Source organism: Sceloporus undulatus, chromosome 1, assembly GCF_019175285.1.
Source record: "Sceloporus undulatus isolate JIND9_A2432 ecotype Alabama chromosome 1, SceUnd_v1.1, whole genome shotgun sequence".
NCBI lineage: Eukaryota > Metazoa > Chordata > Lepidosauria > Squamata > Phrynosomatidae > Sceloporus > Sceloporus undulatus.
In genome coordinates, this window is record NC_056522.1 from 22,371,265 (window position 1) to 22,394,980 (window position 23,716).

The 23,716-nt window shown below is 42.2% G+C and overlaps 1 protein-coding gene across 6 annotated transcripts in view; it reads right to left on the minus strand.

The window, feature by feature from the left end:
- The window catches only part of SLC8A1 (solute carrier family 8 member A1), a 475,767-nt gene that overhangs the window by 327,032 nt on the left and 125,019 nt on the right, over positions 1 to 23,716 (minus strand). For all 6 annotated transcript variants that reach the window (XM_042445609.1, XM_042445615.1, XM_042445613.1 and 3 more), the window contains one exon: positions 11,204 to 13,037. In XM_042445609.1, the coding sequence (XP_042301543.1) occupies positions 11,204 to 12,999 (1,796 nt within the window). In that variant the 5' untranslated portion in view covers positions 13,000 to 13,037. The remainder of the gene's footprint in view (positions 1 to 11,203; positions 13,038 to 23,716) is intronic.

Here is a 23,716-nt window from a genome sequence, read left to right on the forward strand (position 1 = left end):
AGTATTAGGAGGAAGTCACTGTCTGCAGGTCAGCCACAGTCTCCTCCCATGCTAATAATTTCTCTTTTCAACAGAGAGGAACTAAGGCAGAGGAAATCATAGACAAGAGCAAGCAATGTGGAACCCTGAATGTGCGACAAAGGTTACATTTGAGGAGATTTGAATGTAGGAGTTTCACTAGTTTTCTGTTGAGGTTTATAAGTAAAGAGAGATTAGGCATGAGTGAACTAGTTCAGCCCACACTGTCATCACCTTCAACATGCAAAGGGCAAATGTCTGGAACAGAGAATTCTTTTCTGCACATGGAGGCTTCCCACACAATGCAGGATCTTGACCTTCAGGGGCTTTGTATTGCCTCCACAAGTGGAAGAGGCTCTGTTGTTATTGTTTTCAAAAAAGCATTACTAAAAAGATCCCCCTCTTCTTATCTTGTCTCCTAGGAAGGTCACTTGCATTTCACTTCTTGCTTGAAAGAGGGCCTTGAGGCATTCCTCAATGAAGGTCCACAGAGGCCTTTTTTCAAGCAAGAAGTGAAATGGAAGTTAGCTTCCTGCAGACAAGGGGGAAATATATACTTTAAAAAAACACATATTTTTGCAACTGAGGTCTTCACAATGGCCTTGGGAATGCAGTTTCCTCATCCTCACTCTGCACTTTTGACACTCTGCACCAATGCCACTACGCACAATTTCTCCATTGAAATATGCCACAGGCTTCTCCTTTCTCTGAACTTCCTAGGGCTTTCTGCTTGCCTATTGTAACCCACCAGAGAAGTGAGAGTGGTTTCTATTACTCAATAATCTCTTCTACTCATTGTACCTCATCCTATCTACCAAACAGTGAAGAGGAGATGGAAGGAGCTGCTAGGGCTCTGAACCTTAGCTGAAATACTATGTACACACACACTTTTTAGGTGAAGACCGGAAAGAAGAGAAAAAGATGGAGCCTTTAGTTTCTGCATCCATAGTGTGGAAGCCCACTAGAATGGAAAAACAAAAGTCTTATATTCCTTATCTTGACCAACAGGTCTGTCCTCATTTTCCATGTCATATAAGGGATCCCTGCTGTAAGGTGAGCAGAGCAAAATCTTGATGTACAACCATATCTGGGTCTATGTGTGTATACATTTAAGTACAGTATGCACGTGAATGACTTAGCTGCCCTTTGTGTGCACTTTCCATTTCTGTCTGCTGTGACTCCCTCTTAATTCTGTATCCTTGAGATTTTGTGGCATTTACATTTCTGTGATACATTTAGCTTCACTGCTCCCCTCCCCTTCCATAAAGTACCCTGGCGGATGTGTTACACAATCCACCATGAAGCTAATAAGTGGTTTTCGCTTGGCTCTCAGAATTATTACACAATTTAGGTCCAAGCTCTTTTAATCAAGCACAGAGATGCAGCTGGCAGTGGGGAACTGCCAACAACAGCTCATTACAAATAAGGAAACATTGGCTTCTCAAGGACAAAAGCCAGGTCAAATCCTAATGGAGATACAATGCAACAGTCCAGAGCCAGATGAACCAAACGTCTGACAGCATAATGCAGCTTCTGCTTGCAGTTGTGTGAAAAACAGAAAGGGTAGAAGAAATCTTCCCTCTTTATACATACTGGGGGGAAAAAGATGTGAATATGGCTGTTTTAAGTTTACATTCAATCTGTTTATTGAGATAGCTTTTTCTATGTGCCATTATTTCCCTATGGCAGAGTTTCATTTATTGATATACAAATATATCAAAACTTTATGAAATCATGGATGGAATCCTATTAGTGTAACAAGGACAACTGTTAGTGCATTTGCAGCTGCAAGTTTCTCATGATTGCACAGTGGTGATGAGAGAAGGCAAACAAAATCTGCTGACTCTATTACTCCAATGCTTCATTTTCTTCACAGCTGCTATACTTGTCCCCACCCTTTTCCCCATCTTTGCTACCACCTGCATGGGCATAGTTACATCACCAGCCCACAAACTGACCCATCCAGTTTGAAAAGGAAGGAAGCCAAAGAAGCCTTTCGTCCAGAGCCAATTGAGTGAAGTGGCAGGTCCAGGTCCATCATTCTGCACCCCTCCCCCCTGCAGACCTGTGTGATCTCACATCCCTCTCACTCTCCCATAATTCATTTTGTAGCAATATCTGCCACTTTGCTTCAGCCACCTCTCCTACATCACCCCGCGCCACTGCTGGATTCTCCATGCTCGAGCTCAAGAACCTCCAGCTGTACAAATGAACCAATGTGTTTTTATGTGGTTGTAGACTATGCTTTTTTGAAAGGAGTAAAGTAGGGAGGTCAGCGAAATGAGACAGTGGTAGCATCAATGAAGGAGGAGGAGAGGGAAACATCAGCATCAAGAAAGCTTAAGGCTGCTGGCAGTGGAACCTTTCCTCCCACCACAAGTGGGATGATTAGGGCTACCAAAGCTTTCTTCTCTTGTGTATTTTGAAGAAGCTGTTAGCCATAGCAGGCCAAATGAAAAATGGCTCTTTTGAGACACCAAGGACTGAGAAGCTGCAGAGAAAACTCTTATCTATGGTACATTTCCCAGGTAGGCAGTGACAATTGTGTGTTTTGCTCTTTCCCATCCAATAGGCACCCTGTGCAAGAGTTGTGTATCTGTGTCTATCACCATGCTGGTTCAGTTGTGATATAGCATTAAGCACAGGAATGGAGAACCACTGGCTCTCCAGATGTGCTGAGCTTCAGTTTTCAGTAAAGTTCCAGCTTCCAGTAAAACTAATGAAAAGGGGGTCATAGGAAATGCAGTCCAAAACATATAGAGGGCCAAAGGTTCTTTATCCTAGATTGTGGGTCTATAGACCATACCATCATATAGCCCATATTGCCAGGTAAACGTGGTCAAGACGAGAGCTTACAGCAGATGGAGGGGGGTAACTCTTTATTTTTCAGGAGGAGTATAAGTAGCTTAGTCCCTCACCCTCAGTTTGTTGTTGACTTTTCATTCATCCATCCACCAACAAAACTAGTTTAGCAGCCTTTCTCGAGGCTTCACAGAAGGACTCAGGCTCAGTGGTGGCTTCCATGTTAGTAAGGTGGAGAATCGCCTCCACATTTTGAAGAAAACTTTAGAAAAGCTATGCAAGGTGCTGAAACTATTTGGAAGAGTAGAGTTCAGAACCTGGGAAAGTTCCTCTAGAGCTCATGCTACTGGAAGCCACCAGCTGTCTCATTTAAGATGAAAAAATTTAACCCCTTATATTAGCAATGAAAGCGAACTTCTACCTCCACACCACACAAAAAGAATAGAAGAGGGGAAAATCCCATCTGGCTCTATAGCCTTGCAGTCTTTCTGCAATGATTCTGTTATCAGTCCCAGACAGAACAAAGCATAGCTGCAGCTGTCAAAAGCAATTCTCTTTATTTATATCTTAATTCACAGGAGGAGAGTCTGGGATCCTGCACACAAAATTCACAAATAAGTTTCTCTAGATGCTGGCTTATTTAGCCTTGTATGATATTCTCTCTGCTCTCTCCACTCGTCCACTGCATGCTGAAAAGCAGATTTATCTTTCAAAATGCTGATGCAGAAGAGAGTAGATTTTGTGCATGGGAAGTGGGAAAACTGCCAAATGTCTTGCACTAAAGAAAACCACACACCAGATACAAAGACATGCAAGGTTTATTTGCTTTGATTGGAATCAAATGAGGCTTCCTTTGGTTTAATGGTGGAACCAAATTTCAATTAGTGAGAATGAAAAGTAGAACATCCTTTTTCTTTTAAAGGTATTTTAGGACTTCAGAGTTTCTGATAGCAGAGGAAGAAAAGATTCACAACAGTCTTGCCTAATACTATGAACATGGCACGATTTATTTGCTATATTCTTATCTTATACTGTCTTCAATATCTAACAAAGACATTTATGCTGAATATAATACACAGTTTTCTTCTAATGTGTAATTTTTAATGTTACTGCTATTGTTTATGTGTCTTAGGTTTTTTTTTGGGGGGGGGGGCTGTTTTAAATTGCCAGTATGTTTTTAATGTTAATTGTGTGGTTTCACCAGCCTTCTCCCTGGGAAGAAAAGAGAGGTACAGATGTTTTAAAGCAAAGGTGAGGTATACATAATTTAAATGATTTAAAATAAAATAAAACAGACCAACATAAAGAAATCTTGTTTATCTATGTCAACAGGGCTTAATTTAGCAGCAACAACTGGAGGCTGGTGGCTCCAATTTCAGTGGGACTCAGGCTGCCTCCACACTGCAGAAATAATCTAGTTTGACCCAATTTTAACTGCCATGACTGAATGCTATGAAATTTTGGGAATTGTAGTTTGTTGTAGCACCAGAGATCTCTGACAGATAAGGCTAAATGCCTCACAGAAGTACAAATCTCAGAATTCCATAGCATTAACCAGTGGCAGTTAAAGTGGGGTCAAACTGGATTATTTCTGCAGTGCGGATGCAGCCAGTGAATCTGTTCTGACACCAAACTTAAAATAATCTATCCAAGCTGCTGAACCTATTTTGGGGGACAGAATTCAGCACTCTGAACAGCTCCTTTAATGTTTGGATTTGCTTGCTGCTAATTTTAATTGGACCAGAGCCATTATCTGCAATTATTATTATTATTATTATTATTATTATTATTATTATTATTATTATCTGCAGTTATATCACTTAATATGCAAATATGTGAAGGATCTGAATGTTTCTTTCAGTTAAAGAAGAGATCACTTTCCCAGTTTGACAAGTGTTCATACTCTGATGATTGCCTTTTGTTTGGCTTTGCTTGTCTAAGAGACTAGGAAATTTTCCTGGTGTTGATATGGATGCTTTCACCTAGAAATTGAATGAAACAAAAATCTGACTGGTGGCAACAATTCAAAATTTTTGATTTGCATCAAGTTCACACAAAATGGACCAAACCTAACCATTTTCTTTAAAAAAATAAAAATAAAATAAAGCTGAAGACTTAATATAAGTCTCAAACTTGCAGGAAAATATTTGGGATGTCACTCTAAGTGTACATATGAAGTTTTGTTAAAACCAGCTCACAAATGTCTACATGTCTACGTTGAAACAAATTTACACACCAAACAAATTTACAAAAATGAGATGTAACCCAAGTTAGTGTACAGATAAGATCAAATAGACTTTTTCCTTTGTATATGGCTAAATAACACATCAAGTTTGGTGATTCTGTGATCAAGCATGGGGATTGGTACAGCATAATAGAGAGACAAACATAAAAGTTCAGTTATCAAATAGATCACATCTGCACCTACTGATATTATGTATATTTTCTTGCATAGTACTACTTTAGACTGAAAGAGAGCGATAGAGTATTTCAATATTTTTTCTCATGGGAAGGAAACCTAATGTACATAGAAAAAATAAGATTTGGAAGGAGAACTCTCTGCAGTATGGATAAAAAGCTTGTTAGAACCAATATTTTGTGACTGTGGCTGCATCCGCACTGGGGAAATAATCTAGTTGAACACTACTTCAAATACCATGGCTCAATGCTATGGAATTCTGAGAATTGTCATTTGTTGTGTACCAGAGCTCTTAGACAGAGAAGGCTAAACGTCTCACAAAACTAGTTCTCAGAATTCCATAGGACTGAGCTGTAGAAGTTAAAGTGATGTCAAACTGGATTATCTCTCCAGTGCAGATACAAATTGTGTGCCCTACTTTTGTGTCCTACTTTATAAAGGATAGTTCTCCATTTGAAAGTATCCTCTGTTTGATGGGTCATGCAGTCAACTGTGGCTTAAAGAGAACGGTCCATAAAAAGAACAGGGATTAGAGTCTTGATGTATTCATTAAAATTATCCACCTGGGAATAGGGTTTTGCGCCTTGAAGGATCCGTTAAAAGAAACCACCTGGGCAGACAAAACGGGTGCACAAACCCCTTGGTTACAATATTTCCCACTGTTATGAGAGGTATTGTATTTATAGTAATTATTTATATACATTATGTTTGTCAAATGCAAATCTTATGCACATATGTGATGCACTTCCTCTTTTTTGGCATTGCATAAGAAGCTACTTTACTTAGTATTCTCTTTTTTCAGTTACCCTGAAGCATCAATTTATGAGCAATGCAAGGCACTAGTATTTGATGTAGTTACTTACTACAACCCCCTGGATTACAGAGGAGGAAGCCAGAGGGTGGGGTGGGAGTGGGTTATTAGTGAAAATCACCTGTCTACCCATTTCATGAGGTGGTTGTATGAGGTTCCCTGGAGCCAAGTCAATGCTCTCAGCACACCATCACAGTGTAAGGTACAAAGACGTCCTTTTTCTGGAGCTGAGCTTAAAACTGTTATGCGCATTTTAAGTATGAATGAATTGTGCACACTGATGAGTACCTAGCACTGCTATACCACCAAGAAACCTCCCACTGTCCAGTCTCAGAACAACTTCGTACTTTTCTTACTTTACCTCTTTTTTTTTAATGAACAAAAGTGGAATAGATAGGCCAAAATGTAAACATCCACGTGGGACTTTTCAAAACAGAAAAAAAGCATAGGAGATGCTCAACACCTTATGAGGGCAAAGTGCAACCTTCAGGTGTTGTTTGATTGTAGCTCTCAGCAACCACAGCCAACACTGAGGAATGATGGGAGTTCCATTCCAGTCTAAAAATATCTCAAGGGTAACACTCACCACCTCTTAGGTAAGAGAAATATCTGGGAGAGATGCTGGAATGTATTTCATGCATTCCTTGCCCAAACTGGTACCCTCCAGATGTGTTGGACTTAATGTCCATCATCCCATAACCTATGGCACTGCTAACTAGGAATGAAGGCAGCAGTAGCCAAGCGCATCTGCACAGTACCACAGCAGGGAATACTGGTGTAAAACATGAGTTTTTGACTTAACTATGAAGCAGTTTGACAATCCACTGGGAATGAAGCACCACAAAATGTATTGTGATGGATGGGGAAAGCCTCTGTGGGAATGACAAGGCAACTTTGTTTTATGTAATTGGTCCCTGAGAAAGCACACATTAGAAGCTACTTTCAGATGTACCAAGCACCCATAAGTCCTATTGATTTTTAAATGAAAGTTCTTGGCTCACAGCACCTCTAAAAATTAGGCCATGGCTTTAATATTAGACAGCATGTGTGTGTTTTAACATTCTCATCCACTGCCCTGTTTTAGCTGTCTCTGTGGCTCTGATGTTCACCTTTTAGAAATGGTTTGCTAGCAAGACTACAATCTCATGCCAATCAATAAAATATAGTGTACCACTACTGCAGCAACATCAAAACCTCTTCAAATAGAGTACCACAAGAGGCTTGTTCCTTTTATTTCCTGGTGTGTGTGTGTATGTCTGTGTACCAGGAAATGTTGCAGAAGGATCTCCACCACCTAGTCTGTACTAGTTATAATATTCTATATGTTTCTAAAATTAGCCATGCCAGCCAGAGATCATAGCTAATGAGCTGAGCCAGTGAACAGGCTTCTGGCTCATAATCTCTTTATAGCCCTTCAAAAGTAATGATTTGTTGAGAGAGACAAACATTTTCAAACACTTACCTAACACTGGAAAACTAAAAAACCCTGTTTGCCAAATTAATTCAGAGTTTTAGACAAAAATTGGACATAGCAGTGGCATATAGTATACAAGAAACAACATCCCCCTCCACACATAAAGCAGGGGATTCTTCTTAACTAGAATTGTGAGAATTCAATGACCCTGACCTACATGCTCCTTTTGATGCTACAACCTCTGTTAACAGTGGGTAGTTCTGGGAGCTCAAGGAGGACTTTAGCTCAAGTGGCAAAACCCAAGTTTGTGAGTAGAAGGTCCCAGGTTCTATCCCCAGCATCTCCAGCAAATGCCAAGGAAATTTTCCTGCCTAAAACCCATGACAATCTAACAAGACTAACAACCTTCTTTGCAGTAACTTTGCAACCAAAGGACTAAACTTGATTTAGGCTTGGTACCTGAGACCCATTCCATCACTAGTGAGAACATCTTTAAAATTGTCCACTCCCGCTATCATTTTGTTACTCAGCTTCCCACTCAAAGGAAAACTTTAAGCCTACTCTATTAGTGTAATCTGCTTTTCTTTAAAGCCAACAGCAAATCTCCCATAATTATTGATGATGATTCTCCCCCACCCCAAAAGAAGTCCATGAATCTTGTCCCAGATAGCTACTGTAACCTTTCTTGGATTTCATCTTGCAAAAGGTCAGGCATCCTTAAAAAGAAAACAAAACACTGCCTGTCCAGGAGTCATGAGATCAAAGGCTACTTGTTCAAAGCTGTTGTTTCTGTCCTCATACTTTTCAGTGCATCACAACTGAGTTGTATCTTACGTATGTATGTGCCTTCCAGTTGCTTGCTGACTTATGCAACCCCATGTATTTCATAGGGTTTTTTTTAGGCAACGAATACTGTACTCAAAGGTGGTTTTGCAAACTCCTTTCTCTGAAATATATTCTTCAGTAGCTGGTATTCATTGATGGTCTCCCATCTAAGTACTTAGCAGGGCTGAACCTTGCTTAGATTCGAGGGATCTGGTACCTTTAGGGTATCCTATACAAGCTTTATACAGTACCTCTAAAACATACCACATTACATAATCTGAACATATCATGATTTATTAGGGTTTATACCCTAACCTAACCTAACCTAACCTCCCCTCCCCTCCCTTCCCCTCCCCTTGAGTCAGGTATTATTTCTATTTTTATTTTTTCCAGACACTTTAAAAGAAGTGGGTGGGAAAGGTAAAGTTTGCACATTCCTTCTTGCTGTCACGCACATTCATCCCAGTTCCACAGACATATCTTGTTTAATTCATGGGGGAAATCAAAGGTTCAGTTTATGGGAGAGTGCTTTCTAGACTTCCATACCCCCAGCCCTTTGCACTCATAACACAATGTCCATACAGTCTTTAGAGTAGAGATGAGCACTTGCTAGGAGTTGGTGGAGCTGTACTGGCTACCCTGGGAGACTGTACACCCCAACTGTGTCCCCCCACTTGTTGCACTTACTCCTCCAGATTATAAAATAATGTTTTTAAAAACCCAAAACATTACACTGACACATGCTAAGATTGTGGGAAGTCAGTATCACTACCTTTTTCATCCTACCCTGTATGAGACCCCGTCTTTATCTAACACATATAAACCAGAAATTTCTTGTTTTAGGCCCAGGGGTTGAAAAGCGGCAAAATTGCTTCCCACACTCCACAGTGGGAGTGTTCTGACTAAAAACAAAATGGAAATAAAATTGGGGGGAGGGTTTAAAGGGTATGAGTTATCTGAGAGTAGAGCAATCGAACTACTACAAAAATGGCGCTGGGGGTGACACACAGACCACAGCCCCACTTTTAAATTTCATCATTGTGCAAAATACTACAATTTTATACACTGAGTCATGAATGAAGCATTTTATGTTGTTAAGCAGTAGAGAAATCAATATTGTACACATTTCAATTTTCTTGAAAATTTCCATTATTTTTTCCAGGAAAGAACAACAAGAAAGCCTCCTCCCCATGGCTTCATATTTTTTACAAACAATACTGTAACATGACTAAAGTTACCCAACATAACTCACTGATATCAGTGCACAAAATGGGGGTCACCAACACAGATAGATCCCAGGTAGAAAAAGCTTATGTTGAAAACCCAAAACTGGTTAAAAATACACTTTATACGGGTGAAGTATTTAAAAAGTATGCAAACATTGAAGAAGGAATTTGCTCTTTTATTTGATAGGTTAAGCACGAGTAGTAGCTGGTGGCTTCCATGCCACTTTGTGAATGTGCTCCAAGTTTTAGTCTAAATTTTCAAACTAGGTTCTTAAACCTCTTTACATCCCAACTACAACCTGGAATAGATTTAAATTCCCAATGACATGGGTGTCACCAGTTGCCACTGATTAGTACCTTCTCAAGAGGATTTAATTGGATTGCACTCCCTCATCAGATCCACCACAGCTACAATACTTTACCCAATACTTTCAAATTATGCACACAAGATGCAAATTCATAATGTGAATGCATGCCATCACTATAACTAGTACATTTCCAGTGTACTCTGAGATTCTATACCTGCTGAGTTATACAGTGTGCACTACTGTACACAAAGAGGTTGACCAGAGCTTTTAAAAGTTACCGTATCTTTTGGATTACTATGTCCAGAATCCTTCACCTAGCATGACCAGTGGCCATCTTGACTGGGACGTCCTGAAACTTGACGTCTCACAGGTTAAACTTTGCAAACCCTCAGGTTTGTCTTATGAATAGCATTTTCATTTCATGAATGGCTAGAACTTAGTGTGATTAGTAATCCTTTGCATCCCGAAAGACAAGCAGGATAAAATATAATTTGTGGAGATTTGAGAGAGGGGACATAATGTAACCTGTTTGCAGATTAGAAATGATTTCCCTTAAAGCTTTTGTTACTTACCTTTCCTTCCTTATAGGGTAATATACAAAAAGGCAGTGGACACAAAAGAAAAGAAAGTACTGTATACACATGGGGGGGGGGGGAAATCCTCTCCCAAATCTAGTACTAGTTGCCAGGAAGTGCTTATCAGCAATATTTCTTTTCAAACTCCTTTCTCATTTGTGAACTGTCAAACCTGACTGCCTTGCCTAATTAGACTTTTCCCCCAACGTGGTTAACATTAACTTGAAAGTGCAAAGCATAAATATTTCACAATGTCACAAAGGCTAATGGCAACCTTTTCTGACCTTACAACCTGTGTTTATTAGTCAAAGGCTGTTTTTTGTAAAGTGAGCAGTAGGGCCATTCCAGTAAAGCTCAAAACCCCCAAGGCCTTACTTGCTAAAATATGATCTTAATATGATAGGTGTGGTTAGAAAAATATACCTCAATTTCTGTCCAGGATTTGTCATGTACTATTCTATGCCACTTGTCATTGTGAAAAGTGACAACTTCTAGTGTGCTTGTCAGGGCAATAAAGGCAAACTGTTTACATACACACCTCCAAATACACTCCTTTTGACAGCACTCTGTCACATGCACCCAGTTTCACAACATCTTTGAAATTTTGCATGGGCTTGCTAACAGCAGACATGATTGGTACCTAAGATTACATGGTTTCTGGTACTTTTTGGGTTTCTGTTACTGTACAAGAGCACCCAACATTTCATACAGAACTGAATAATAACCAGCTTTGAATATTTTTTACCAGATCTGTTTCAAACATCTCCACACTGCTGACAAATGTCAAAAGTTAAGTAGTACTTACACAATCTCATCATTCTGAAACTCAAGCTCTCCACAAGTGTCTTCGAAGTCCTCTCCACCTCCTCTGGCTGTGCCTTCGATTGTTTTGTATGGCACAATAACATTTCCTCGAGCTCCAGATGTCCGTAGCACTTTCACTTCCATGGTTCCCACACTCTCACTTACGTGAGTGACCGGCTCCTCAAAAGTAAAAATGCCAGCATGATCGTCATCAAAGATAGTGACTGTGGCAGTAGCAGGTGACCCCAAGCAAGCCACTGTTGTGACATGGTTGGCCTCTAGAACACTCTCTTCTCTCTCCTCTGCAGTCACCCGCACATTACTGAGGTGAACAAGAAAGTTCTCATCTTCCTCAAATATATCATCATCAATTATGCCAACTCGTATTTCTTTTTGCGTCTCACCTGGCTTAAATATCACAGTCCCTTCAGTGAATTCATAATCAGATCCCGCGTTGGCTGTGCCATCTTCTGTTCGGAAGTCAACTGAGACAGTTTTGGTCAAATCGCCACCTCTGCGAGCAATAGTTAGGGCTACTGTGCCACAGTTCTCAAGGCACTGGTAGGTGACCTGCTCAAAATAGACCTTACTGACAGGGTCATTGTCCGCTACCTCACAGTTGACCTCATGCATGCTGACCGCCTTCCTTGCTTGGTCTGCCGCATGTCTCTTCAATATATTGCCTGCCCCAGTCATTAGTCGAGTGGCCTGAATTCGGTAAAAGGCTCGGCTCTTTTGCTGCTGACTCAGAACCTGATAGTTGGCCAGTTCTATCAGCTGCTCAACTTCTTTGTCCGGATGCTTCTGTTTCAGCTCTTTAAGAATCCTAGCCATTTCCCTCCTGGCCTCCTCATCATCTTGATCCTTTTCATCTACCTCTAGGACCAGAGTGCCATCCAAGAAACTTTCAACATGGGAATTAACTACCTTCCCATCCATTTCAATGTCAGCTTTGGATGGTGGCCCTTCACCTTCATGCTCGATGATCATGCCCCTCTGCTTGCCAGCCCTGTACTTCTTGTAGACATACTTGTAAAACAAGAGCCTTCTGTCAGCAATCCATGCAAACACCACGCAGATTGGGAAGAAGAAGAAAGTGAGCAAGCCTTCCCAGACCTCTACTACCCCAGGTGATATGACTGACAAAATTAGGTAAAGCCAAGTGTAGGCAAATATGCTCCAAGCTGCAGTGACAAAAAATACACGAAGATGCTTAATCTTCCTGATTTCACCATCAGGGACAACATAAACACAAAGGGCTATGATGACAAACATGTTAAAGGCTGCGCTTCCTACAATGGTGCTTGGCCCAAGGTCCCCTGCAGTGAAGCCATGGCCACACACTTCAATGACAGAAAGGAGAATCTCTGGAGCTGAAGAGCCCAAAGCCATCAGAGTTAGATTGGAAACAGTCTCATTCCAAACTCTAACTGTGGTCTTGCTGGTTTCGCCATTGGGTTTCTTTATCGTGATCTCTCTCTCTTGGGATGTAATAACTTCGATGGATGACATGAAGCGGTCAGCTATAATTGACACTCCTAGAAACATGTAGACCATGGCCACAAAATATACAGTAGCTCTTGCTATTTTATCACCAAATGAAGGGTCTTGAGGTTCCCAGATTGGCAAAATCACACCTTTTTTACAGATATAGGTACCAGTACAATCTGCACTAATATTGGCCTCTTCAGCCTGATGTTCTGAGTGTACTTTGTCCATGTGTAATAGCAAGAGTAAAACAACACTTAAAAGATGAAGACCACCAGGAAAAGCAGTTGAATTCTTTAATCCCATCATGATTGCTTTGTCAGACCAATTTCCAAATGTTTCCTAACCTGCAGAATACAAAATTGTAAAAAAATGTGTTACTCAACTTCAGCTGAACCATTAAATGTAAGTATTGTTTTTCTATGAGACTCAAAACTTTACAACACCTACTTGATCAGCTATTTAAAAAAAGATAGTTTACCAAGTCATGAGAAGGACAATATGTATCACTTTATATATATCAGCCACATTGTCATTTTAATGTCCATTTGTCCAGAACATCTTGGATCTCTTCAGAGTATTTTTTTATTTTTTATCAAATTTAATAATAATTTGATATCAGCAACTAAATTACCTAGTTCACTGCTGACTACTAACTCTAGATCATTTAAAAACAAGTAACCTCTCCTCCCCCAAAATATTCTTACATCCTTTCTTTGTGAGAACCATCTTTCTTTCCTTCCTTCTTTCTTTCTTTCTTTTTACTGTTATCTGCTCTCATGGCTTTAACATTTCTAGAAATCTTCCATCTCGGTCCCCACCAAGTGTGCATTTAAAGACAATGAGACCAATATATACAGAACAACTATTAAGTCAACTGGCATATAGTTTTTTAGATTTTCCAATCTTCATCAGTATAACTTTTAAAAAAGTCAACATGGAAAGTTTTTGTATGCAGGCTTTCTTCAGCAGATATCCACACTTAATGTACTCCAAAGCAGCTGCACAACTTCAAAAGGTGAATCAACAGTGGACCCCTGAAGCCCCTTCATGCATGTACTGTCCTTTCATGTGATTCTTGTGTGAATGGGACTGCACTTTCAGCCCAATTTTGGACTTCTCAAAACCTCAAATAGACAAATGAAAAAATCTACAAAATCTATACAAGTATAAATCAGTCATATCTCTTGTCAGAGGTATTAAGAGATTAAGATGACCCTCCCCCCACAAAAAACCTTTAAAAGATAAAAGTAAATATTCTTTTGGTTCCAGAAGGAAATGAAATAAGTCATTGGGCAAGCCAATCTGATAAGGATTGGTGAAATACCAGGGTCTACTCAGTGGCGTCCCCATCTCCGGTGTCACCCAGTGTAGAGTGTGGGGTTGCCAGGGAGCATGCCCAAAAGGCTGTCCTCACCCCTTTTCCTTTGCTGCAGTGGCAGCAATCTCCTCATGAGGAGACTGCTGTCAGCACTTGGCTTTGTCCTTCCTCATGGCAGTGGCAGTAGTGGTCTCCTCATGAGGAGACCACCACTGCTGAGAGGAAGCAGGGCAGGATGCTCTCCTCCTCCATGTGATGATGGCCCGATTGGGTGTCACCCCTCTTTTAGAGTGTCACCCAGTGTGGTCCACACTGCAGCACTCCCCTAGTGATGCCACTGGGTCCACTGGGCCAGAAGGTCTCACTGAGTCAGATTTAACAGGATTTAACAAATAATAGTAATAAAAACACATTTCAATGACCAGGAGATATTTATTTGGGAGGGGTATATATACCTCTGATCCTGCTTTCTCAATTAACAATGACACCCTGGAGGTCAAAAATACTTAGGGGGTGTATGACAACAGTAGCTGTTGTTAAGCATCATGCCCCCCATTGGAAAAATCCTCCTTGAGAACAAACCTAAAGCCACGGGCATCAAATAACCACTCAAGCCAGTTTATGTTACTGGTAAGGCATACCTGGGAGTGAAAGACAAAAGGAAAATCCTGACCAGGAGTCAGCGGATGAAGCAGAACCTCTTCACAGAGATCTGGCTCATAAAATACAGGGTATGGTGAAGCTTACTTGACAAGGCTGCTTGACTAAAAGGAAGAGCTCTTAGGAGTTAGGATCTCCTCCTGGGAAGATCCTTTTCATGAAATGCCTACTGCTGTTCCTTCGGTGGGTCTCAAGGAATGCAACTTCCTAAGCCCGAGCCCTAGGCAGGGAAGGTTTTTGAAGAAAAACTTTTATTATTAACTCTAGACCTTGGCAGCTCTTCTCTGAATGCTTTTGAGTTTTGCTCTGATGCAGGGGTAGGCAACCTTTTTGAGCCGGGGGCCGGGTTGCTGTCCCTCAGACAACTGGGGTGCCGAAGCCGGGGGGGAGCTTCCACCCTCTGGGGGTGGGGGCGCTTGCCGGGGGTGGAGCTTCCACCCTCCAGGGGTGGAGCCATGTGCCGGGGCGGAGCTTCCACCCTCCAGGGGCGGGGCTTTCTCTGTTCCCTTTCCCGACCTCCAGCTGTCTGAGAGACAGCTAGAAGTGAGGGGGGGATTGGGAGAGGGGGTGACAGGCGCGCGCCTGCTCCTTCTGCCCTTCCTTGGCCCCCAGCTGCCTCTCAGAGACAGCTGGCAACCAGTAAGGGCCCGTGAAGGGCAGGAGCAACAGGCGCACGGCCCCTGTACCTTTCCTCGGGGCTTTGCCAGGCCTGAAGTGTCCTCCGAAGGACACCTCAGGTCTGCTGAAGCCCCACGGGGAAGAGGAGGAAGACGAGGCCGATGGCCCCTGCTCCTTTCCTCAGGGCTTCGCCAGGCCTGAGGTGTCCTCCGAAGGACACCTCAGGGCTGTCAAAACCCCGTAGGGAGGAGGAGGTGTGTGCCCACCCTCTCCTCCTCGGCCCCTTCCTTTGGCCGAACGGGCTCCAAGGGGAAGAAGGCCAAAGGGAAGGGCTTGGGCACCCGTCCCAGGCCCTTCCCCAAGCCCTTCCCTTCAGCTCTTCCCTTCAGCCAAAACCACTATCATTGTTAAAGCAGACCTTTTAGCATTAAAAGCACCGAAAATACACAGAAATGCACTTTGGAAAGTCACACTGTCTCACCTTCAGAAAGAGTGAGTGCATGTCTCAGAAACTGACTGATATCATCATCACCACCACCACCATCACCACTATCATTGTTAAAGCAGACCTTTTAGCATTAAAAGCACTGAAAATACACAGAAAGCACACTTTGGAAAGTCACACTGTCTCACCTTCAGAAAGAGTGAGTGCATGCCTCAGAAACTGACTGATATCATCACCACCACCACCACCACCACCATCATCATCACCACTATCATTGTTAAAACAAAGCAGACCTGTACAACTAGAATGGAAATCCTCCTCCTCCTCCTCTTCTTCTTCTTCCTCCTTCCTCCTCCTCCTTCCTTCCTCCCTCCTCCTCCTCTTCCTCTTCCTTCCCTCCTCCCTCCTCCTCTTCCTCTCCAGGCAGGGGAGAAGGAGGGGAGCTCCCCAGGCTCCTTCTCCCCGGCTTGGGCCCCTCCGTGTGCAACGGAGGCAGCCAGGCCGGGGAGAAGGAAGTGGCTTGGCATGGGCCCTGGGGGGAGCCCAGGGAGGCGGCAGGCCGCTTCTGCGGGCCCCTTCTCGGCCCGTGTGGCCCCAGGCCTCCCGCCAGAAGGAGAGGCCTGGGGCCGCACGGGCCGAAATGGAGCCTGCGGAAGTGGTATGCCGCCTCCCTGTGCTCCCCCCAGGGCCCACTGCTTTTAAAGGGCCAGGGGAAGCTTAGAGGCCCGGAGGAGGAGGAGGAGGAGCAGGAGGCCTTGGCGGCGGCGGTGGCAGGACCAGGCTGGGGCTGGTCCTGCCGCCTCCGCGGGCCGCATACAGTCCGTGGGCCAGGGGTTGCCGACGCCTGCTCTGATGGGCCCCTTCTTTGTCTGAACTGGACCTGAGGTTGCCTCTTGCCCTTGTCTGACTGTTACTCTATGACTGGACTCTTCTTGCTTGAAACTAGCCTATTTTGGACTCTACTTTTCAACTATCATTGCCTTACTTACCTACTCTGTGAGGGCAGTGCTGTCTGGTTCTTAATCTGCCTTTGGCTCTGCTCCTGGACTGTTCTTACTAATTGTTATTGTTGCTCAGAGTCTGTCAGTTTAGATGTTGCTCTGAAGTCTGCCTCATCTGGCTAGGACCTTTCAACTTTCAATGTTGTATTCACAAAAAGAATGTCTCCTCCTCTTGTAGAATTCTACCCCAGGTGGCATGACCCTTTCATTTCATTAAACTGGCTCTGAAGGGAGAAATGCTGGACTTGGTGGTCCTGCAGTAACTTCTCCCAACTCCTGACTGCCTTGCCCTAATACCTGGTAAGCTTGCTATCAACTGGTAGAAAGGATGTATGAACTGGGCAGAACACATTGGAGGGAGATGAGAGGGACATGGAGGGCCACTTGCCTGGGAGCACCTCAAACCTGATGCCAGGCCAAGGAGAGGGAATTGTAGAAATGGGGCAGCACCACCAAAAATACCTTGCCTCCAACAGCAACTAGAAAAATAAGGAGTTGGATAATTTTACTACGAGGAGGCATTTTCTGGCACACAGTGTTACATAGACTTTATTTATTCATTTGTTTAGTATCCCACCTTTAACTCTGTTTTTAAAGGTCAGGTTTTTGAAGTGGTTTGCTTCATGGCACAGGCCCTAATGACATTTGATAAACTGAAGCCCAGAGCACAGTTGGGCATGCAGAACTGTGTAAATCGTTGGGATCTCAGAGAAAGCAAGAGCACATCTTAGTTCCCAGAGGCATGAATCTCCACAGAGAATGAGACAGATGAAATGTATTTGATAGAAATGTCTACAGAGAATGTCCATGGAGTAAACACAAGGCTTCCTGCCATGCCCAGCCAATTTTCATTGTTATAAGCAGCTTTTCCTAATGTTTGTTCCCCAAAGACTGGAGTTTAATTCCCTTCATCCCCTGCCATATGACTTGGGATGGTGGGAGTGTAGTCTAGTAGCTGGGGATCTGAGCTGCCCATTCTACATATTGAAATTTTATCCTCTGTTATTTTTTAAAATGTATTTTTAATTCTGTTCAAATCTTAAATTAACCAATACATTTCAAATGAAGCAATAAAAATGCAAATATTTTTAAAGGACACATTTATTTTGTATAAGAAAACTCCATGAATCCTTTTTTCATTCACATTGAATACCAAGAGTTGGCACCACTAATTGTTTAAAGACACTCATTCATGGCACAGAGTAAGTCTGGAAAGTTGCTGTAAGTTGCCAGGGATGGAAAGCAGATAATTAGAATGGAAATCACTACGCAAATTACCCTGAAATAGGCTGTGGCTGGCACAGCTAGGGAAAAAACACCACCACTACCACCACCTCCACAGGCTGGAAACACCAAATTACAACAGACAATGACAGATCAGTACATAAAAGTCAAGATGAGATAAAGGGCAGCAAAGTTAATCACTCCTTCACTGCTCTTTCATCCTTAAAACTGCTTTGCCTCAATTGTTTTTTGTATTAGTTGAACTTTAAAGTCCAATTCAAATTCATATAATGAACAATAACAAATAAATAAAGGTTGGAAATTAACCAACTAGAAGAAAAAACAACAGAGCAATGTGGTTTGGACAGGAAGTGCATTCATCTCACCTGTCTGTGCCACCCCACAATCTTCCACTTCAAATTAGATCACCAAGAACCAAGTTGCGTCCTGCTGCAATCAAGTCTAGCTTAACTCATATCAGGCTTTAAGTCCTGTTATTACTTCGGCCTGTGAGGGAGAGAATAGGCTGGGCCAGCTCCATCAGGGCTAACCTGAAGAAAGAGGCTCCTCCCTCCTTAACTGTCATCTTTCGGCCTGGGAAGGAGAGAATAGGCTGGGCCAGCTCCATCAGGGCTAGCCTGAAGACAGAGCACCCTCCCTCCATAACTGTTATCCTTCGGCCTGTGAGAGAGAGACTAGGCTGGCCCAGCTCCGTCGGGGCTAGCCTGAAGAAGAAGAGCCCTCCCTCCGGTACATCTGCCTTGGTCCAGGCCTCAGAGGGAGAGAAGAATGCTGGACCTGATCTCATCCCCCCCACCATTCCCTTCTCCTTTTGTGTCGTGTCTTTTAGATTGTAACCTGAGGGCAGGGAACCATCTAATATCCCCTCTATTGTAAGCCGCCCGGATTCCCAGTGATTGGGTGGCATATAAATAAATCCTATTATTATTATTATTATTGTTATTATTATTATTATTAAACTAGGGATGCAAATCTTTACTTATTAACTTTTCACATGTAAGGCCAAATTTCTCCCCTAGTTAGATGGGGGAATATTACATTTTTATGATTTTTTAAAAAGAAAATGTCAACACTTTTTCTACGAAAAAATGTTCATGTAAAACAACCCAAAAATTTGTTCAAAACACTTTATTTTGTGCAAGTATCTTTGTGCAAAAGCCATGTTCTTTGCATAAAAAAACCAAGGTTTTTTTGCACAATTAATTTTTTTGACAAACATACAAAAAAAATAAATATCTCACAGCACTTTGCCATTTTCCCAACATGTATCTTGTTATGTTGAGGTAATCTTTTTCACTGAGAATGAGAGGATCTGTGGGTATTCTTTATGTCCCTACAATGAACATGCACTCCAATGCATACTCGTGATCCAAAGCCGTGTAGGCACCAGGTTCTCCTTCAGAAGCTTCCACTGGTGAATCCTAAGATTTTCTGGCACTCAGGAAAGATATTTGTAATTCAGGATGGGGGATTTACAAAAGACCTATGTACACATGCATGCATTATGAAATGACTCAATGGATGGCAACTTTCATTCACTATTCAGATTTCTCCCAGGAAAATATCAACAGCATGCCACTACTTCCATTTCCAAAAGACCAAACCCGCCAGAGACTAACCTCCCTTATAAGGCAACAAAATGAGTGAATGAGCATGAAAGTGGTTTGGGAGAGTTGCTTTCCTTTGGTTTGGATTACAGTAGTACAAGCTGTACAGGTCACAAGGCAGGATCCAGTGATGTACTTTCTACTGGCAGAATGATAAAATTCAGCAGAACTGGGAAGGAGATAATCCTGTTGGAAGTGAAAAGGTATCAATACTTGTTTTTAGTAACAAGGGTAGAGGGAACCTCTCACATGTATGCCTGCTTCCACCTGTTTCTTGATCTAGGTAACTCAAGTCATTTCAGCTTCCCGCCTGCACAGGCCATTTTTTCCTTCTTTCCAAAAAGTTAGTGTTAGTGTTTTACAACCCTTTGTTGGAGAAGGACACATCCAGGAGGCTTCTGCCTCTGGACTGTTCATACATGAACACATGAGTCAGAATTAGGAACCTTTTTTCTCCCCCCGACCCCCCCCCCCCCGAAAGGATAGATAACTTTCTTTTTGTCTATACACTTTCTTATCTCTGATGGATTTCTTGCAACAATAAACACACATTTTAAACTTCCCAGAGCATCCTGCATATTTCTATCCTGTTTTATACTGTTTTATACTTGTTATACTGAGGGACATGGCACACTGTTTAATATAAATACCAATAAACTGTATTTCACTGTACATCTCTTCCTCCGCATCTCTATTACCTCCCCTCTCTGCCATACCTTTCTCTCCTTCTTACACACATACCCACTTATGATTTGTTGTCACTCTCCTTAGCAATTTGCCAGGGAGGTGGCAGATCACTTTTGCCAGAGACTGCTTGCCACAGGTACTGAAATTAGGCTATGGGTTGCATGGAACTCTTGGGCCACAGGCTACAACATGGCTACTGACCATGTTGTCTGGACATGTTTCCAAAGTTGTAGCTCAATTTGATAATCCCCTCCACCCCCTGGCCATACTTTCACTTGAAAGACCAATGGCCTGATACAGAATAAAGGAGCCTTCCATGCTATGAACAACCATTTACGACTGTGACATCTACTACTACAGAAGACTACAGAAAACACTTTCTTCAAGCTCTGAGCCCTCCAGCATGGAATCCAATGGAAGCTACACTCATGTGATCCCATGATGCTCATCAAAGCCCTCCCATTTTTTTTTAAAAGCCAAACTCTCAAAATATATTCGCTTAGGTGCCTGCAAAACAAAGCATTTCACTTTCTGTCACTTGCCATCTTCATTTTCTTTCCTTAGAATAATTCTTAGGGAACAAAAATGATAGGAAGGCATAGGATAGGCTCTTTGGATACCGGGCCACCTATTAAAACCTGCCACCTATGGGGAGGGAAAGGAAGGAAGGAAGGAAGGAAGGAAGGAAGGAAGGAAGGAAGGAAAAAGATCTCTTGCTGACCAGCAAGGTTGGATAAAGGTCTTTGGGATGTCCCAGGAGCTGATGAGGGAAGTTACAGAATGACTTCAGGTGGCTCAGGGAGAACTGCAGGGCATCTTGGAGGACTTGAAGGGAGACCAGGTGAGGGCTGTTGGGGTTGGGAGGGAGAAAAGTGGGATGTCTGTGTGCTTGGGCAACTTTCTAAACAGGGTAAATGTTGACATGTTTCTGATGGCAGGTGATGGCAAATACGTATCTGTAAAAGAGAGAAAGAGAAAGAGAGATAAAATGTTTAGCAAGGATCTTGAATGTGTGTGTGTGTGTGTGTGTGAGAGAGAGAGAGAGAGAGAGAGAGAGAGAGAGAGAGTGTGTTTTCCGTATGTATTTTCCGTGTGTGGTGTGGTTTGGTTGTTGTCAGTAATTTGGGAAGGACTACCCAAATTCCTCCTGTTTGAAGGACATACATTTGATGGAATAAATCAACAGTCAACATGAGTTAGAGGAAATAATTAATTTAACTTTCTGTGAAATGAGTGGCTTGTGGGAAGAAATGCTGTGGGTTTAAAGAAGTCATTGTGTGTCTTAGGGTTCAAGACTCCTACCCCTGGCTTGTACTCAGGTTCTTGGGCCAGTTGTCTTTTGGCTTCAACAGTCTGTTTTTTTTTGGGGGGGGGGTTGTGAGTGGCCCCTGCTGTCCTGGCATATATTATGCAAATGGATGTCTTTCCATGACAACCATTTTGTCAGGGCATCCATGGCATCATCACAAAATTCCAAATGTGTTTTTGTCACCCAAAGCACTCGCTCCTGCTGAAATTTAGGCTATTTAAATGTAAGACCTGGAGCAGGGAAAGTGAACCCAAATGATGTTTTTAACAAGATATTGAAGGGGCAATTGGGGTAATGACTGTTTTCTTAGCCAGAACAATACTGTGCTAGCAATTTGTAGTAAAAAGAGTATAGTGAGATCTGGGAACAGTACAAAGGGACAGTTCTGTCCCATTTTGCTAGCTTAAGATACTGCTTTATCTTCAGAGGTAGATGTCTCTGGTTGTATTTCAGTAGCTGTGCTGCCACAATTAACACTATTCTGTCCTAACAAAATCTAAACCACATTTATAACATTCAATTTGGGATCCAATTGCACTAGATAATGAATCAGATCTCACCAATACAAGGTTTTATATGGGGATGAATTGGGGCCTCTAGGGGGACAAAACCAGATCACAATCATTTGACTGTTTTTCATTTTCTGTGTCTTTTATTATCATACTAACAGGCTGAAATTCTTCACCACTCCTTTGAAGATATGATAAGCCTCAACAAGGTGGAAGGCAGTAGGCAAAGAAGAAGGCCACACCAGAGGTAGATCGACTGAATAAAGGAAGGCACAGCCCAGAGTTAGCAAGGCCTGAGTATGAGGATTGATGATCAAGGCTCACAGAGGTCTCTCATTCATAGGTTTTGCCATAACTTGAGGTTGGCTGAATGGCAAACAACAATGGCTTAATAATCAGCAGTAAGAGTTTTAAGTAAAATATTCTGGCATTTTAGTCCCACTGTTTTCCCTTTGGTTTATTTCTCACGCTGCACTGTCAGCCCTAAGGACTCTTCTGATATTTTAATTCAACTCTTAGGCTTAAAGAGATTCCTCATCATTTTTATAACAGATAAGATTATGTGTGCGCATGCATAAGCATGGCGGGTGTGTGTGTGTGTGTGTGTGTAGTCCATACTGTTTGACCTTGTTTAAGAGTTTTTAATATGTGTATTCCATACTCAAGAAAGTCATTCCTCTTTCGGTAAATTGATATGATTTTGTTATATGCAGTTCCTCAAATAAGCACTCATTTGGTGATGGAAAATAAACAAATTACAACCTTAGCCATCTTTATCAATATCTGTGTGTTAATACTGGAAGTTCCCTTAAAATGATTTGCTGGAAGTGTGTTCCAGTATCACCAAATTAGTCAGAATCTTTGAAGATGCAAAAGCTGGTGTTCTGTGAAATCCCTCTGGCAAGAATGGGAAGCAGATGGCTCAAGAGGAATTATTAAACTTGAGGGTCAACCTTACACAAGCTTGTAAAGGAGAGCCAGAGTTCTATCATGGTCTGGATCAGCTCCTCTGTCTTAAAAGGATTTGGCACAGGTATCCTCAGCCTATTCAGCTGCATTGGAGCAGATGAATAAATCACCTGAGTTTTTGTTTGGAACTTTATTTCCATGGGCCTTTTTAATGCAAGAGTTCTTTTCTACCAATTTTCAGCAGACAGAAACTACAAAAGAGATTGACAAATTGCATGATGGGGAGGGGAGTTTCTTAAACATAAATATATGCAGCACTCAAGAGAGGATTTTAAAGGAAATGGCATACAGAGAGGAAAGGTATCACTGCAATTTAGGGACTAACTAACTGCTTCTTAAGCCTTAATACAGATGGGGGATGTATGACCTTCTTGAGATTGAACAACCATTTACAGCATAGCCAATGGTAATGAATTCTGGAGCTGCAGTCCAACAACACTGAGAAACCCACATAACTGCCATCCTGCCTGCCTGACCCACTGTTTTGCACCCAGCTCTACCCAATGAACTTCAGAGTTCTAGAGGAAAACAAAGCTGGTCAAGGAATCCTAAAATCTGCTGACTTTCATTATATAAAATTATACAAACCAAACACGTTTGCAAAATGTGCAGGGGTCATTCTGATTCCGCTAGTTTACTGATGGGAGGAGGTATT